This window comes from Lissotriton helveticus, chromosome 8 (assembly GCF_964261635.1).
Source record: "Lissotriton helveticus chromosome 8, aLisHel1.1, whole genome shotgun sequence".
NCBI classification, from domain to species: domain Eukaryota; kingdom Metazoa; phylum Chordata; class Amphibia; order Caudata; family Salamandridae; genus Lissotriton; species Lissotriton helveticus.
In genome coordinates this window covers 168,160,945-168,179,647 of record NC_136069.1, presented here as the reverse complement: position 1 = coordinate 168,179,647, position 18,703 = coordinate 168,160,945, and the positions used below count along the sequence as shown (strand labels likewise).

The 18,703-nt window shown below is 47.9% G+C and overlaps 1 protein-coding gene across 9 annotated transcripts in view; it reads right to left on the bottom strand.

Moving 5' to 3' along the window:
- Positions 1-18,703, bottom strand: part of LCA5L (lebercilin LCA5 like) — a 976,100-nt gene that overhangs the window by 698,635 nt on the left and 258,762 nt on the right. Inside the window, exon 4 of one of the 9 annotated variants that reach the window (XM_078656827.1) lies at positions 3,456-3,582. The exons of the other annotated variants lie outside the window; for them this stretch is intronic. Coding sequence (XP_078512953.1) covers positions 3,544-3,582 — 39 coding nt within the window. The 3' untranslated portion in view covers positions 3,456-3,543. Of the gene's footprint in view, positions 1-3,455; positions 3,583-18,703 lie in introns of those variants that run through there. 9 annotated transcript variants of the gene reach the window in all.

The following is an 18,703-nucleotide window of genomic DNA, read 5'->3' as shown; positions in this document are numbered from 1 at the left end:
GACCTCCCTCTACCTCTCCCTCCCTCTACCTCTCTGTCCCTCCCTCTCCCTCTAGCTCCCTCTCCCTCTGTCTCTACCTACCTCTCCCACTCTGTCCCTCCCTCTCCCTCTCTGTCCCTCCCTCTCCCTCTACGTCCCTCCCCCTCCCTCTCCCTCTCTGTCCCTCCCTCTCCCTCCCTTTCCCTCTACCTCTCTGTCCCTCCCTCTACCTCCCTCTCCCTTTCCCTCCCTCTACCTCTCTGCCCCTCCCTCTCCCTCTACTTCCCTCTCTCCACCTACCTCTCCCACTCTTTCCCTCCCTCTCCCTCCCTCTCCCTCTAGTTCCCTCTCTCTCCCTCTCCCTCAGTCTCTACCTACCTCTCCCACTCTGTCCCTGCCTGTCCCTCTCTCTGTCCCTCCTTCTCCCTCTAGTTCCCTCTCCCCCCCTCTCCCTCCCTCTCTATCTCCACCTACCTCTCCCACTCTGTCCCTCCCTCTCCCTCCCTCTCCATCTACCTCCCTCTCCCTCTAGTTCCCTCTCCCTCTCCCTCCGTCTCTACCTACCTCTCCCACTCTGTCCCTACCTGTCCATCCCTCTCTCTCTACCTCTGTCCTTCCCTCTCCCTCTACCTCTCTGTCCCTCCCTCTCCCTCTCCCTCTACCTCTCTGCCCTCCCCCTTTCCCTCCCTCTACCTCTCTCCCTCCCTCTCCCTTTACCTCCCTCCCTCTCCCTCCGCCTGCCTTTACATCCCTCCCTCTACCTCTTTGTCCCTCCCTCTCCCTCCTCTACCTCCCTCTCTGTCTACCTCCCCCTACCTTTCCCTCTCTGTCCCTCCCTCTAGCTCCATCTTCCTCTAGCTCCCTCTCCCTCCACCTCCCTCTCCCTCCCTCTACCTCGCTGTCCCTCCCTCTCCCTCTCTGTCCCTCCCTCTCTGTCCCTCCCTCCCCGTCCCTCTGTCCCTCCCTCTCTATCTACCTCTCTCTACCTCACTGTCCCTCCCTCTCCATCTACCTCTATCTGTCCCTCTCCCTCCCTGTCCCTCCCTCTCCCTCTCTGTCCCTCCCTCTCCGTCCCTCCCTCTCCCTCTCTACCTCCCGCTACCTCTACCTCTACCTCCCTTCTCTCCCTCTGCCCCTCCCTCTCCCTCGCTCTCTACCTCCCTCTTCATCTACCCCTCTCCCTCTACCTCCCTCTCCCTCTACCTCCCTCTCTCTCTACCTCCCTTACCTCTCTCTACCTCCCTTACCTCCCTCTCCCACCCTCTACCCCCTTTTCCCTCCCTCCACTTCCCTCCCTCCCTCTACCTTCCTCTCTCTCTCTACCTCTCTGTCTCTGTCCCAATCTGTCTCTTTCCCTTTCTGTCTCTGTCTCTTTTCCTGTCCGTATCTCTCCCTACTCGTCTCGGTCTCTAGGTGCAATTGTCCAAATTCTGAATGTGCTTACATCCAGGCGCGCAACGCCCATTGGGCTGAAAGGGCTTAAGACCCAGCCTCCCCCCCCCCCCCCCACTTACCCATTCGTTTGTGGCTGCCCGGGCCTGAGTACTTCACAGGTCTTCCATTTACTTGTTAATTAGGCTTTGTTGTTTTTTTCCACTCCTTCTTACAGCACATGCATCTCCACTTTGCCTAGAAACGAAAAGGCAAGGTCCGTGTGCCGCCAATGAAGGCCTGCCGAGCCACTGGCGGCCCCCGGGCCGTACTATGAGTACCACCGATGTAATTAGTTTACCCAACTTTAAAATACTTTTTAAGTGCTTTGAACTTGTATTTGCTCTAAAAATTACGGCAAGCCTAACCACACAACATAGTATAGTTTAACGTAGCACTGTATGTGTGGAAATGCACCATCTTTTCAGATTTTTAAGCAAAATTTTGGAGGGATATTTGGCGCTGCACACATGCACGGTCTGGTTCCTGGCGCACATAGCCATGGCTGCAGTGCACAGAGACCCTACGATGCCGCACACAGAGGAAAAAAATTAGAGGGAACATTGCTCACGACTCCATCTTTAGAGATAGTGAGATACACAGACGTCTGTATGCTGGCGAGTTTGGGGAGGGCTAACTGCTAGGTAAATGCATGGCACACATCCCTACATACAGTACATATTTGGCGGGGCGGGACACTGACTCACCTCTTGTTTTCATCCCTGCAGGTGACAGTGCGTATTCAGTGCAGGACTTTATCCTGACCCCATGCCTAAATCCAGCCAATGCAAGGGAGCAGAGATACAACCGTGCACATAAATCTATGCGCTGTGTAATAGAGCGAACGTTTGGGATCCTGAAGAGCCGTTTCCGCTGCCTGCATAAGAGTGGAGGAGCAGGCCAATACAGCCCTGAGACCTGCTGCAAGATTGTGGCTACCTGTGCAATGCTCCACAACATAGCAATGAGAAAAGGCATCCCAATAGAACTGACAGAAACAGATATGTCGGACGATGATGACCCACCTCCCCCTGGCAGACCAGCAGTTGGAGTTGGGGCAACTGCCGGACGGCAGAGACGGGCTGAGATCACAAAGAACTATTACTAGGTGAGTAATGATGACATGAGGCAAAATATATTTTGTAGCAGATCTGGGTTTATTCACACCTTAAGCTGCAGGATGGAAGTTTGTCACACAGTCTGACCAACACAATGAGTGTCGCTGTCCTTAGCACATGTTAGTTCCAGAGTGCAGGTAGTCAGGCAAGTTTTGAGTCCTGTAGGAATGCATTGCCTCACCCATTTGCGTGAAATATTGTTCCAAATTCACTTCCTCCTTGGACGGACTGCTGCAGGCTGTTCTAGGTGCTGATTGCCCTCCCTTGGGTCCACAGGTGCTGCACCCTGTCTCCCACTGCGCCTTCTTGTATCTGGCACTGCTGGGGTGATACTGCTCCTACTGGATGTCTCCTCACTCTCCTCTGTGGCCATGAGTGCTGTGCCACCTGCTTTTTCCGTCTGCTGTTACTCAGCGGCAGTGGTGACCTGCACAAGGCCTTTTGCAACGTCGTGGCAGCAGTGGGACATCTCCACGTGCATGCTGACGCTGCAACGTATCAGCTGGCTAGGTTCACAACCTTGGTGTAGCTTTGCAGACGTAGGTTTGAGCGTTGGCTAGCCCTGTGCCTGGCTGCCTGGTGCCTGTTTAATGTTGCACAGAGTTCACGGATGGCACCTCCCACGCCCATCATGCCCTCCCCCATGTAGAGCAGGCTCTTGTTCATTTTGCATAGCTGTCTGTTAATGGACCTCATGGATTTGTGTTGCAGGCGCTGAATCTGCAGCATGCTGGCCTCCAGTCCTGCATACACTGTGGCATCTTCGTCAGTGGTACAGCTGGTCCTGGGCATTGACCTGCATCTGATTGCTCCGGACTCCCTATGTTGGGGTGTGTGCTTCTCGCGCACCTGGGTGTCACGCTGCCCTGGCTCTGCCTGTCCATCCTCCTCCCCTGTGAACTGTTCATCCTCCAGTGGTGGCAGTGGTGGCACAATGGTGTGCTTCCTACATGGGACAGGTGTTGCCTCTGTGTCTGAGTCTGAGTCCCCATGACCTGCCTCGTCATCCAAATTTTCAGACTCCTCGCAGCCTGCGCTGTCTTCCTGGGTCCTGCTGTGGATAGAAGGGGGAATATTTGATTTTGTGACTTTGCCTGCATTTCTCACTCAATAAAGTTTTCTGCATTTGTATAAGCTAACTGCTATCTCTCACTTTTCCCCTGTATATGAATTCACATACTGCATTAAAATTGCTAGTTATAATTGCCCCACTGTTATGCATTTGACTACATCTCCCACGATGCATTGCTGTGTCTGCTGGAAAAAGTGGACCAGAGTGACATGTGTAGATTGTGTTGGGTGCATTCCTGACTGTGTGAATGGGGTGGTGATGTGTGTGGCTGCATTTGGCATGCTTCTTACCTTGGCGGGTGGATGCAGGGTCAGAGCGGTCTATGTCAGCCACACCACTGACGCTCTCTGGTAGGAGGGTTGACTCCACCAACTCCTCATGGGGTGTTGAAGTGGTGGCAGTAGATGTTCCACCCTCGGTCTTGTTGGCCTCTGCCAGCCTGGCAGCCACCTTCTCCTTCGACCTTTGGCGCATGTCATACCAGCGCTTTCTTAACTCCTCCACAGTGCGCTGGTTAACACCTACTGCATTCACCTTTTCCTGGATGTCCAGCCAGATGAAAACAAGTTACTTACCTGTAACTTCAGTTATCCAGTATTGGTATCTTTCATAGATTCACATGCCTGAATCATTCCCCGTCGCCGAGGCGGGAGTCCCACGGTATATAAAAAAGCAGTGCCAACAGTAAATTATAGTAGTAGGCCCTATGAGAAGGCCTGAGGCCTAGATTGTAGTAGCCTATCTACCTCATTATGCTAAAAAGACCAAAGTCTTTGCACCAGCCAATCAGCTCACAGCACCCTCTAGAACCCTCTCTGCAGAGCCAGTTCTCCTCAGATTTTCGTTAGCACAAGTGGGAATGAGTATCCCAAACTTAGAGAACTGACTCTCCGGGGAGGAGGGTGGGTGCATGTGAATCTATGAAAGATACCAATACTGGATAACTGAAGTTACAGGTAAGTAACGTGTTTTCTTATCCAGTATTGGGGTATCTTTCATAGATTCACATGCCTGAATCCGAATAGCAAGCCGTAAGCCAGGTAAAAGTCGGTTGCGGATGGTGGGAGACTTATTGTGGTGCACCCCCATAAACTTATGTTTAACAACCAACAATTGCAAAGTAAATGATCTACTAATAAAAGCATGTCTAAATTCAAAAGAGTAGTCATCTAGTATTCCACAGGAAAGGAATAAACAAGCAATACGCTAAACATGCCCTTCTTTTACATCAACAAAAATACTGAATAGTATACTCACATCTTAAAATGAACCGAATATTGTTACCTGAATATGTTCTTATGGAAACAGGTGACGTAAAACCGCTTGGCCAACTGCCGCATCCTCTTGATTTGCTGATTGCAGGGAGTAATGTCTTGTAAACGTGTGGCCATTCTTCCATGTCGCAGCACATCAAATGTTCTCTAGCGTCACTCCTGCAAACAATGCTGTTGATGCTGCTACAGCTCTTGTAGAGTGAGATCTTACAGTCCTTTGTAGTGGTCGGTTAGCTTTAACATGGCAGAAATAGTTCGCAGAGGCTATCCATCTGGAAATTGTGGCTTTAGTTACCGCTTTCCCCAGTGTAGTTTGGCCCTAAGCCACGAATAGCTGATCTGACTTTCTGAAGTTCTTTGTTCTTTGAAGATACAACTTTAAACATCGTTTAATGTCCAAAGAATGTAGTGTTATTTCCGCCGGGGTTGTAGGAGTTGGAAAGAAAACCCGCAATTTCACTGGTTCATTCAGATGGAACTGAGAAGGCACTTTGGGTATGAAAGTTGGATTTGTTCGGAGAGTGACATACTCTTGAGGGAAATGTAAGAACGGTTCTTTGATAGTAAAGCCTGAATTTCTCCTATTCTCCTGGCAGAAGTTAGGGCTAAAAGCAGGGCGACCTTCCATGTCAAGAATTTGAGGTTTGCTTTGTGGATTGGTTCGAACGGGTGCTTCATCAGCTGTGAGAGGACCGTGTTGAGTTCCCATTCCGGTGGTGAAGGTTTAATTGGAGGATAAGCCCGGAAAAGACCCCATATGAATTGTTTTATCAGTGACGAAGAGCATAGTGATCCAGTGTCAGCCACTTTCCTGAACCTGGATAAAGCCGCTAAATGGACCTTTATGGACGAGAATGAAAGACCAGAGCGAGCCAAATGTAAAAGATAAGGCAGAATTTTCTCCGTTTGAGCTTCGATAGGGCGTAAAGCGTTTGAAGTACACCAGGAACAGAAACGCTTCCATTTGAGACGATAGGTCTTCAACCTGCTCTGGGCTCGTGCTTTCTTCAAGATATCCCAGCAGTCTTGAGGAATTTGTAGGTGTTGAAATTCCAAGAAATTAGGAGCCATGCGTGCAATTTCAGAGATTGAGGGTCTGGGTGAAGAATCTGACCTCCGTTGCGTGACAGTAAAGTTGGAGCTGGTTGAAGTTTGATCGGAGGCTCCTATGACAGCAACATGAGCTCCTGAAACCAAGATTGACGAGGCCATCTGGGAGCAATTAGAAGGAGACGGCAGAGGGATCGGAGGAAAGGCGTAAGCATAGATCCCTGACCATCGCATGGACAGGGCATTCCCTCTTGACACCTGTTGAGGGTATCTGCTGGCGTAATCCCGGCATTTCTTGTTCTGGTTGGTCGCAAATAAATCCAACGTTGGTTTGCCCCAAGTCTGAAACACCTTGTTTAACTGCGTGTTGTCCAGCTCCCACTCGTGGCAATCCGACAAGGATCTGCTTAGCTTGTCTGCCAGGGTATTGTGCAGACCTTTGACATGTTCCGCCTTGAGAGTTATATTGTGCAGGGTTAGCCATTCCCATAACTCTAGAGAACTGACTCTCCGGGGAGGAGGGTGGGTGCATGTGAATCTATGAAAGATACCAATACTGGATAACTGAGGTTACAGGTAATTAACGTGTTTTCTTATCCAGTATTGGGGTATCTTTCATAGATTCACATGCCTGAAACAGAATAGCAAGCCGTAAGCCAGGTAAAAGTCGGTTGCGGATGGTGGGAGACTTATTGTGGTGCACCTCCATAAACTTATGTTTAACAACCAACAATTGCAAAGTAAATGATCTACTAATAAAAGCATGTCTAAATACAAAAGAGTAGTCATCTAGTATTCCACAGGAAAGGAATAAACAAGCAATACGCTAAACATTCCCTTCTTTTATATCAACAAAAATACTGAATAATATACTCACATCGTAAAATGAACCAAATATTGTTACCTGAATATGTTAATATGTTCTTATGGAAGCCGGTGACGTAAAACTGCTTGGCCAACTGCCGCATCCTCTTGATTTGCTGATTGCAGGCAGTAATGTCTTGTAAACGTGTGGCCATTCTTCCATGTCGCAGCACGGCAAATGTTCTCTAGCGTCACTCCTGCAAACAATGCTGTTGATGCTGCTACGGCTCTTGTAGAGTGAGATCTTACAGTCCTTTGTAGTGGTCGGTTAGCTTTAACATGGCAGAAATGGTTCGCAGAGGCTATCCATCTGGAAATTGTGGCTTTAGTTACTGCTTTCCCCAGTGTAGTTTGGCCCTAAGCCACGAATAGCTGATCTGACTTTCTGAAGTTCTTTGTTCTTTGAAGATACAACTTTAAACATCGTTTAATGTCCAAAGAATGTAGTGTTATTTCCACCGGGGTTGTAGGATTTGGAAAGAAAACCCGCAATTTCACTGGTTCACTCAGATGGAACTGAGAAGGCACTTTGGGTATGAAAGTTGGATTTGTTCGGAGAGTGACATACTCTTGAGGGAAATGTAAGAACGGTTCTTTGATAGTGAAAGCTTGAATTTCTCCTATTCTCCTGGCAGAAGTTAGGGCTAAAAGAAGGGCGACCTTCCATGTCAAGAATTTGAGGTCGGCTTTGTGGATTGGTTCGAACGGGTGCTTAATCAGCTGTGAGAGGAACGTGTTGAGTTCCCATTCTGGTGGTGAAGGTTTAATTGGAGGATAAGCCCGGGAAAGACCCCATATGAATTGTTTTATCAGTGACGAAGAGCATAGTGATGGAGTGTCAGCCACTTTCCTGAACCTGGATAAAGCCGCTAAATCGACCTTTATGGACGAGAATGAAAGACCAGAGTGAGTCAAATGTAAAAGATAAGGCAGAATTTTCTCCGTTTGAGCTTCGATAGGGTGTAAGGCGTTTGAAGTACACCAGGAACAGAAACGCTTCCATTTGAGACGATAGGTCTTCAACGTGCTCTGGGCTCGTGCTTTCTTCAAGATATCCCAGCAGTCTTGAGGAATTTGTAGGTGTTGAAATTCTAAGAAATTAGGAGCCATGCGTGCAATTTCAGAGATTGAGGGTCTGGGTGAAGAATCTGACCTCCGTTGCGTGACAGTAAAGTTGGAGCCGGTTGAAGTTTGATCGGAGGCGCCTATGACAGCAACATGAGCTCCTGAAACCAAGATTGACGAGGCCATCTGGGAGCAATTAGAAGGAGACGGCAGAGGGATCGGAGGAAAGACGTAAGCATAGATCCCTAACCATCGCATGGACAGGGCATTCCCTCTTGACCCCTGTTGAGGGTATCTGCTGGCGTAATCCCGGCATTTCTTGTTCTGGTTGGTCGCAAATAAATCCAACGTTGGTTTGCCCCAAGTCTGAAACACCTTGTTTAACTGCGTGTTGTCCAGCTCTCACTCGTGGCAATCAGACAAGGATCTGCTTAGCTTGTCTGCCAGGGTATTGTGCAGACCTTTGACATGATCCGCCTTGAGAGTTATATCGTGCAGCGTTATCCATTCCCATAACTCTTGAGCCTATTTTGATAGTGTTGCTGACCTTGTCCCTCCCTGCTGGTTTACGTAAAACATGCTGGTGGTATTGTCCGTTCGTACCAGGACTGAAGACCCCGCGATTCTGGGGAGGAATGCCTGTAGAGATAGGAAGATGGCTCTCAACTCTAGACTGTTGATGTGGAATTTCTTGTGTTTCTGAGACCATTTGCCTTGCACCTGCAAGTCTTGGAGATGGCCTCCCAAGCCCTCCATGGACGCATCCGTCGTCAGGACGAAGTCTGGAGGAGTTTGTAAGAACGTGAGTCCTTGTTTTAGATTGTGAAGTTGTGTCCACTATTGCAGAGCATCCACTATACGTGGGGTGACTTCGATAATGTCCTCGAATGAGCCTGTCGCTTGCTGCCATTGGAGATGTAGCTCCTCCTGTAGGGGCCGCATTTTGAGACGTGCCAACGGAATGAGATTTATGGCTGAGGAATACATTCCCAGAAGTGACGCAAAGCGGCGAACAGAAAGTGACTTTCTATTGGAAATTTTTATGGCCAATGCCTTTAGACGAAGCTGCCTTTCTTGAGACAAGAATGCTTTGCATTGTATCGTGTCCAGACAAGCTCCTAGGAAAAGTAGGATTCTTTTTGGAACCAATTGAGACTTCTTTTCGTTGATAGTGAGACCTAGGGATACAAAGAGATTGCGGCACACTTATGTCGCTCTGCACCCTGCATTTTGATGGACCTTTGACTAACCAGTCGTCCAAGTACGGGAAAACCTGGATCCCTGATGAACGTAGCGCTGCCGCTACTGGGGCCAGGGACTTTGTAAAAACCCTTGGCGCCGACTTGAGGCCAAACGGGAGAACTTTGAACTGATAATGGGCGCCAGTGGATTGGGATGTGGAAGTATGCATCTTCCATGTCCAAGGAAGCCATAAAATCTCCCTCGTTGAGGCAATTTAGAATTTCCAAAAGAGTGACCATGCGGAAGCCCTGCTTCTTGAGATATTTGTTGAGTTTGCGCAGGTCTAGAATCAGTCGCCATTCCCCTGATTTCTTTTTTATGAGGAAAAAACGGGAATAGAAGCCTGTGTGCCTCTGATGTACTGGAACTTTTTCTATAGCGTTCTTGAGGAGCATTGAATGAACTTCCTTGAACAATAAGTGAAGATGAGGGGGAGGGGGACCCCTGGGCGGAGTTATTGGTGGTTTGGTGATAAACTCCAGGGTGTGACCATGTTGTACTAAGTCCAGCACCCACTGGTCGGATGTAATCCGCTGCCACTGTTCTTGAAAGGCAGATATCTTCGCGCCCACAGGGAGGGAAGGAAATGAAGTTGGCGCCCGGCTGATCTCACTGTTTTCTGTGAGTGTCTCGCCCTTGACTGTTTGTGCGCTTCCGTCCACCCAGGCGAGAGAAACTAGCTGTTCCGGACTGTCGATAAGAAGACTGATAACTTTGCCGGTACTGAGGTTGATATGGTCAGCCTTGTTGGTAGTAGTTTCCTCTAGAGGAGTATCCACGTCCTCTAGCACTTCTAAACGACCTTCTCTTGTACTGCAATGACCCTAGGGATTTTGCAGAGTCAGTATCCGCCTTGATTGCCTGGAGAGCCTCGTCAATGTGTTTCCCAAATAGAGACTCTCCATCCTAGGCCATGCCCAGGATCTTAAGTTGGACTTCGGTCCTAAAGGTGGTAGCCTTTAGCCAGCCCTGTCATCTGAGAACTGCAGCTCCTGCCAGCTGTCTAAAGTTCGTATCAGCAATATTCAAAGCGCAGTCGATGGTTTCTGCCGCTGCACGTTCCCCCTCCAATAAGATCTTACCTGTCTTTTATCCTCCGGGATTAGATTAATGAAACCAGCCATCTCGGACCACATTTGGCGATCATAGCGCCCTATAATGGCTAAAGAATTTGCAGCTCTGAGCGAGGCAGCAGCCATAGTGTAAAATTTCTTACCAATAAGGTCCAAACGACGCCCCTCCTTATCCGGTGGTGTAGTGATAGGGGTGGCTGGGTTTTTTGATCTTTGCTGAGCGGCCTGTGATATGACCGAATCCGGCCGCAGGTGTCCAATGAGGCATGCAGGACTAGAGGAGCACAATACTTTTTGTCAATCCTGGGCAACACTGCTGGAACTAAAGCAGGGTTTTTCATCACCTTGACACCTTCCTTCCAGATATAATCTATAATAGGAATGGCTCTTGACACCTTCCTAGTTTCTCTTTAAAATCATGGAGGAAACATTTTGACTGCTCCACTGTCACGGCAACTGAAATCTAATGCAGCTCGCTCAATGAGATTATGAAAACCACCTATGTCTTCAGGTGGTGAGTCTGAAGGTTGTGGAGTTGGTGGAGACGGCATGGGAATAACGTAGTTGTCCCATGGATCCAACGGTGGATTGTTAGGTAACTCTCCTTCCTCTACTCCTTCATCCGAAGAAGTGTCCGGGGTCGGCGTAGGTAAGGCAGGTTGTGGAGTTTCTGTGACCGGAGACCTGGGCGGTGGAACGTCAGTTTGAGGAACTGGAACAGTAGGTTGGGCTGGTGGCACAACCTGTTGAGGTGGAAAACGTTGTTTGTAATCTGCCAGCATAGCCTGTAAATCTTGGATGAGGCTTGGTGGTAAATGGCTGGCCTCCGAAACCTGAGGCCTCCTCCGGTATTCTGAATGATGAGCGACTACTATGTCCTCTTGATAATAATGCCCAGAATAAGCATCTTCTTCTTCATCATCCTCCTGGCATTTAATATTTAATTCTGAGGGATAGTGAGCTATTTTAAAAGCTCCCTCGTTGTCATCATCCTCAAAACTCTCCTCATCGTCATCAGCATGAGTCTCTAGTAGATGAGATGGCATAAGTGGCGAAATGTAAGATCCTTGCTGCCTCTGGTATGATACTCACTGAAAGGTCTTTGAAGAAAGCGGGGTAGAAAAAGCCTGTTTCACAGCTAAAGGCTTAGCTGAAGCAGTATCCATTTGTCTTGATGCCATCGGTGATATCGTCGTCGATATGTTCATTGTCGACGAAGAAGTCGTCAGGACCGCCGTCGACGGACTCGACATCAACGGGGCCACCGACGACAGACTTGACGTCGACGGGACAATCGTTGATGGGCTCGACGTCGACGGGGCCGTCGTCGACGGACTCGTCGTCGATGTCGTCGGCGGGTTCATCGTCGATGGACCTTGCTTCTTCGTCGACGAGACGGTCTTCGACGGTACCGTAGATGACTTTGTCGACGGGGGCTTCTTCGTCGAAGAGTGCTTCTTCATCGTCAAGGCTGTCGTCGACGAATCGTCGACAAAGGTTTTTGTAGCCACAATACAGATTCTTGTAGACAGGATAGGAGAAGTAATGGCTGTAGTGGAGATCATAGCCATAGATGAAGAAGTAGAAGTAGAACTGGTAGTCACAGGTGAGGAGACAGAAGAACTCTTACTCACGGTTGTCTTAGAAGATTCCTTGGTGGCTGAGGCTCCAGAGATATTAGATGGAGATCTCTGTGAAGAGCCTGAAGTAGAGTGGGAGGTTTTAACATGTTTTCTCCCCTCACTTGAATTATCCTCTTGAGATCTCGCTCTCTTACTGGAGGTAGAGGCTCTGTCTTCGTCATCCGTAGAAGAGGATTTTAGCCACAAAAGGACTCTGGCCTCCCTATCCCTTAAAGTTTTAGAAGGGAAGGTGCGGCATATCTTGCAATTTTTTGCCTCATGTTTTGGATAAAGGCAATAAGTGCAGTCCTTATGTTGGTCATCAACATGGACCCTTTTCTTTTCGCATGTTCTACAAGGTCTAAACAAGGCCTTCTTGTCAGACATCCTGAAGCTTTGATGAAGAAACTGAGTCAAGACTCAGGGAGACTCCCTTCCACACGACGTGCGGTGAAAATCTGAGGAGAACTGGCTCTGCAGAGAGGGTTCTAGAAGGTGCTGTGAGCTGATTGGCTGGTGCAAAGACTTTGGTCTTTTTAGCATAATGAGGTAGATAGGCTACTACAATCTAGGCCCCAGGCCTTCTCATAGGGCCTACCACTGAAATTTACTGTTGGCACTGCTTTTTTATATACCGTGGGACTCCCGCCTCGGCGACGGGGAATGATTCAGGCATGTGAATCTATGAAAGATACCCCAATACTGGATAACAACCTTTTCCTGGACTCAGGTACCCGGAGTGCCTTCTTGCCAAACAAAAGTTCATGGCTGCACACCATCTCCTCAATGAGCACCTCCTGCTCCCTTTCACTGAATTTCTGTTTTCTTTTTCTTCCTGCACCTTCCTTGTCCTTCTGTTTGCCCTGGGACTCCATTGTAGCAGTTTCACTGGTGTGCTCACTCCTCTGCCTCTCCTCACAACTTCTGACTCAGGCAATCAGGTGCAGCAAATCACTCCCACTTTCTGATTGTGATGTCATCAAGCTGAACCTGAATTGCGGATTCCCTAAAAATGCGATTTCTTAATTGCGAAATTCGCAAATAAGGAATCGCAAGTAGGTATTCTCAGAAATGTCTGCGATTTTTAAGGAATCACAAACTGTTAGCGACTTTTTATTTACATCGCTATTAGCAAAATGCGATTCGCAAAAAATCGCATTTTGTGAATCGCTAATCGGATTTTTGATACATATGCCCCCTAGTTCCAAAAGAAACCCAGGCATGACTACAGTAAAAAATTCAACTGTATTGTTTGAGAGCAGCCTGCATTAAAAAAAAAGTTTCTTGCCTGTAACTCCAGTTCTCCAACACTGGCATCTTTTAAATATTCACATGCTTGAAACATTCCCTGTCATCAGGCAGGGAATCCTCTGTACATTAAAACATAGCAGTAAACAGTGGTAAAATGGCCACAGCCCTGAAAAACATTACCCATTATACCCTGCCCTAGTGGGCTATACTGGACATTAAAGGCCTGCTCCAGCGTTAACAGCCAGAGCCTTTAGGAAGCGGGTCTTTAATGGCCGTTATAGCCCAGCAGGGGGCTATAAGGCTATTAGAACATTCCGCCACATCATGGCAGAATGTTCTAATTAGTAAAACAAAGGCCTCAGGGAGCCTGAGTGGGTTGAAATCCCATCTGGCTCTGGACTTTGTTCACAGCTGTTGCTGTGAAAGACCAACACTGGAACGTTGGAGTTCTGGGCTTTTACCAGCCATTAGAAGCCCATCTTTGATGGAGCGTTCAACATTCCAATGTTCTAATAAGTAGTACATCCACCACATTTGAAAGAATACAAACTTCAGTCAATGAGGTGGAAACTTAAGCTCTTCTACTGCCCCTAAGGGTTACCATAGCTCAGATTTCAAAGCACAAGTGTGAGAAGAGTATATATAATGAACAAGTTTTTGACTGGCGAGGAGGGAGGGTCACATGAATTCATAAAAGATAGCAGATGTTGGCAAGCTGCTGTTACTGGTAACTAATCTCTTCTCCAACATTGGATCTTTTATATATTTCCATGCTTGAATCAGAATAGCCCGCAGTATACATTATAATACATAATAAAAATGGGAAGCAGGCTCACCTTTATCAAAACAGGTCTCTCAGGACTGGCCAGGTCTCTCCCAACTGCCTGTCCCACTGCAACGTCAGCTTCTGCGTCTACAGCAAGACAATAATGCTTAGTGAACGTGTGCTTGTACTTCCAGGTACCTGCACGGCAGATGACTTTCAAAGGCACCCCAAAATGGAGTGCTGCAAATTATGCCACATTCCTGGTGGAATGCACCCTCACTCTGCCCTCAAGTGGACGCTTCACCTTGGCATCACAGAAGGTAATACAGGCTGAGAGACAACAAACTATTCCCTTTTTGGGCAGGGGATGATCAGTTCATGGCTGAGTAAAAGACACAAACAGCTGGTCTGATATGCATATGTCCTTTGCAAGTCCAATGAATGTATTGATCTTTCTGCTAGCGTAAAAGGATTTGGGAAAAGTGATCAGAGAATGACAGGTTCATTTAAGTAACAGTCAGTAGGAACCTTGGGTATGAACTTGGTTCTCAAGATTACTTTGTCCTTTGAAAACCAAAGAAAAGGTTCCTTGATAGTGAAAGCTTCAATTGTCCCCAACTCTCCTTGCACATGCCAAGTCCAGAATAAGCGATGTCTTCCATGAGACAAATTTAAAATGTGACTTATGTATTGGTTCAAAAGGAGGCATCATCAACTCACTAAGGACAATGTTAAGTTCCCAAAGAACTGGAGGTTGACAAACAGGTGGGAAGGCTCTGAAGAGCCCTTTCATTACCTCTCATTATTCGTTGTGAGAACAGAGAAGTTAACGAACGCTCAGCTCTCTTGAACCTTGATATGTGTTATGATGTATTACTATTCTTTAAAGGGCTCCATGTTTGAGCAGCAATAAAAGGTTATTGGATAATGGTAGCCTTCAGTCTTGAAATTCGATCAGGTCTTATTCAAAGTGGATGATGGACTTTATCCCTGCACCAGATACAGAAATGTTTCCATTTGGTTTTGTAGGTCTTTGTGATCGCTGGACCTTGAGTCTACACCAAAATATTTCTACAGTATTCATGGTAGATCGAAATGGTCAAATTCTAAGTGGTCAGGTACCATGATGTCAAATTCAGCGTCTTTCTGTCATGATGGAGACCCTCTCCATGGTTTCTGGGGAGCATTTTGGGCTGTATTTTTAGATGTATGGGTGAACATGTTGATAACTGAAAGGAGAAACTGATGCCTAGTTAAGGATCATGTCGCAGGCTGGTGGAAAATGCCAGGTCTTGACTGTTCTGGTATGCCAGCAGTAAAGGTGACCCCTTCTAGTAGCCACATTGCTGCCAACACAGCAAACATCCAAGCAGGAAAATGCCCTCCAAAAGGAATGCCAGAGGGCAAAAAACCTCCAAGGCGGCAACGGAATTCCAGGGAAAACAATACCAGATGGGTTCACATGGAAGAGGATGCAGGACTTCAGGAAAAATAACTAGAAACACAGCAGAAGAATAATCAGTGGTAAAGGGGCAAATGAACAGTAGGGCAAGGAGCACTTCGCGTTGTGACATGAGGAATAGGCTGGACAGTCTTCCTTATATAGGTTCCAAACAGGAAATTATTAGAGATCCATCTTTGATTGAGAAGAGGTAACGGTAAACAATACAGGGGCAACCGGGTTGTATTGGGCTATCTTAAAGCCCAGATTTTCTTTTAAGGAATCCTGGGAAAAATACATTGTGGGGGAATTGAGGAGCTGATAGCACCCTCTAAGTGTGCCCCTCACCCCAAGGTACAAGATGGGACATGATGACACTGGTGGGTCAGCCAGTTTAAGGTAACTGCAGGCATGCAGTGCATGAGGTGCAGTGATCCACTGGTGTGCAGCTCACACTCCACAGCTGCACCCATCAGTGCGTTCCGCTTGCCCAACAGGACTTGAGGCATCGGGTGGGGCACGAATGGGAGAGACTGCCAGTACTGGTGTGGCCATGCCAGAGCAATTAAGATCAGAGCGCACTGATCTATCTTTGCCTTTCTCAACACCATTGGGTTCAAGGAAAATGGAGGGAAAGAGAAAGCAAAGATTTTTGACTAACTGATTGAAAGGGCATTGCCCATCGCTCTAGAATTCCAAAACCTGCTGCTGAAGCACTGCCATCTGCTGTTATCCACAGTAGCGAACAGTTCAATCATGGAATGACCCTACAGATTGAATGCATAACCCACCTGGTGGAGTTCCCACTGGGGGTAAATTCTGAAAGCTGCTGACCGAGTGTATCCACCGGTGTTCCACAAAGCTGTCTATCTTGTGAAAAATGACTCAGTTCCACAGCAGATGAGCCTATTTAATCAGGGTCTAGATAGTGTTCCGCCTTGATTGGCAACCTAGATAATATACGCTGTGTTGTCTATTCTAACTAGAACTGGTTGACCTGCTAATTTTATTATTCTTTTATTGGCATTTCAAATACATCACAAAGAAGAAAAGGAAAAAGAAAAGTATGTACATTCCTTATGATTTACAGATGTTATTCTATGGATCACATTCAGGTATCTTGCGATGTGCGTGTAACATATGACCATCAATAGAGGCCAGTTTCAATTAGAGGGCCTTAACATATTGGCTAATTGCAGAGCTTAGGGCCAGATTTAGATCTTGGCGGGCAGGTTACTCTGTTACAACAGTGTGGAGAAGCGTGGCTCAGTGGTTAGAGGCGGCAGACCCGGAAGCTGAGATCGACCGTGGACCAGGGTTCGATTCCCCGCCTCGGCGGGTCTCGGGATCAAAATTCCACGGACTCGACAATTCTCGCTCCGGTGCCTACTTGAATCACGGGGTCACACTCTGCAACTCTGGGCAATAGCTTGCTTAATCTCCACTACGGCCCCTCGCGGCGTGATGCCTGGCTTTCACCTTGTGGACACCCTGCCGGGGTTTCTCACAGGGGAATACCAGGACGGGTTCCCTAAGCAAGCGCCAGGATGCCCTTTGGGTGACAGGTTTGCGCTATATAAGTACACCTACATTTACATTTACATTTACATGGATATCCCGTTTGCCGAAATATGAATCCCATTATATCCTATGGGATTCAGATTTCGGCAGAAGGGATATCTGTCACAGCTGTGATGGAATAACCCCATCCGCCAAGATCTAAATTAGGCCCTAGGGTCTAATTTATGAGGCCTTGCGCCAGTTTTGCGCTTCTGATGCATCACCTTTTGTGATGCATCGGCGGCGTAAAGCATGCCTCCTGTTGCGCACTATTTGCGTCACTTTGTAACCCCCTGCGCTACATTATACCTGCATCAGGTATAATGTATGCAGGGGGGCGTTCCCCCGCAAAAAAGCCTCGTAGAAGTGACGCAGTGAAATCTATGAGATCATAATCTTGCGCCTGCCTCACAGCAGGCGTAAGACTGACGCAGGCCCTTTCACATGGGGCTTGCCCCATGTGAAAGGACGCATTGCTGGAGTTGCGTCACTTTTGTGACACACTCTAGCAATGCGTCACTTTTGCGCTTACAGATGCGTCAGAAATACTGATGTATCTGTAACTCCTTGCGACATGATGCGTCACACATTAAATATGACGCATCAGGTATGTCGCAAGGAGTGCGCACTGAGAAGTGACGCATCGCTGCTTTCCCGCATTGATACGTCATTTCTCATAAATGAGGCCCTTAGTCTGAACGGAGTGCTTTGCCACAGGGTTAATCTCTGCATTACGTTGCAGTGTACAGTGCCATCTCCCACCCAGCCGGCCTGGCTGTCACATATAGCGTAATGGAGGTCATAGGTCCTTCGGCCTGTTGGGTGTCAGCATAAAGGCTAAATAGAATTCAAGTCATTCTTAGCATAAAATTGCATCAGCTAGTCAGTTTCGTACAGTGGGCACAGCAATGCATCCCCAATGAATGGCAATCTGCCTCTTTGCAAGCGACAGCAATATTGCAGTGTATTTGTGGACAGAAGCGGGAATATCCTTCACGTAGCTAAGCACGTCCACTATTGGCAGGGGTGGCGTCACATGCGCTGTAATAGCCATAGTTACTTCATGCACTCAGTGCCAATACCCTGATATATCAGGCCACCGCCAGGTAGACTGTAAAAATCTGGGCCCAACAACGCGCGCATCTAATATGCTAACAAAAGCCCATACAATGTAGCTGGAGAGAAATGCGGTAAAGGTGGTGCAGGAATTAAAGGTGGATAAGGCAGAGCCTGTGGTTGGGTGAGAGTATTCTCCTGTGCTCTCTAGAGTGATCTCTACTCCATGCTCATGCGGACATTCCTCCTTTGCCCTGGGCACTGCTAATGAGGCTGTAGTCTGCATGGTGGCATATAGCGTATGGGGAGGGTGATATATTAAGTAAGTTAAGTGCCTGCAGGTTACAAGGTGCCTGTGGGAAGGTAGGATGCACTTGTCTGCATGCGCTACACAACTTGTGGTATGTATAGGAAAACATCCAGGGGTGTGCATGTGGTGCATGCTTGTATGTCGTGTAACTGGGCAAAAATGACATCAGGATAGAGGTCCCACATCGCACACAGTTGCATGCAGGTCAGCTGTTCGTAGAGGTGCCTCTCCACTGAAGGCGGTAGAGTCAGGCTTCTGGCATGGGGTATCCCTATCGCATATAGAAGCGACAGACGGACTCCACAACATAGTCCATCCCACGCCCCAACGTTGCATGCCACACTCTTTAAACTAATCCTCGAGCGATTCACAGGTGCGTACAGAATAGTGTTTAAGGGGCAATGGGCTGCTCTATCAGTTTCCACAGTTGTGTACAGGGCTGTGAGTTTAAGTGGACACATGAGTAGGCAAACTGTGCCCGTGTGCACTGATAACACAGTTAAAGGTCAGGGGTGCCGATACCTCCCTG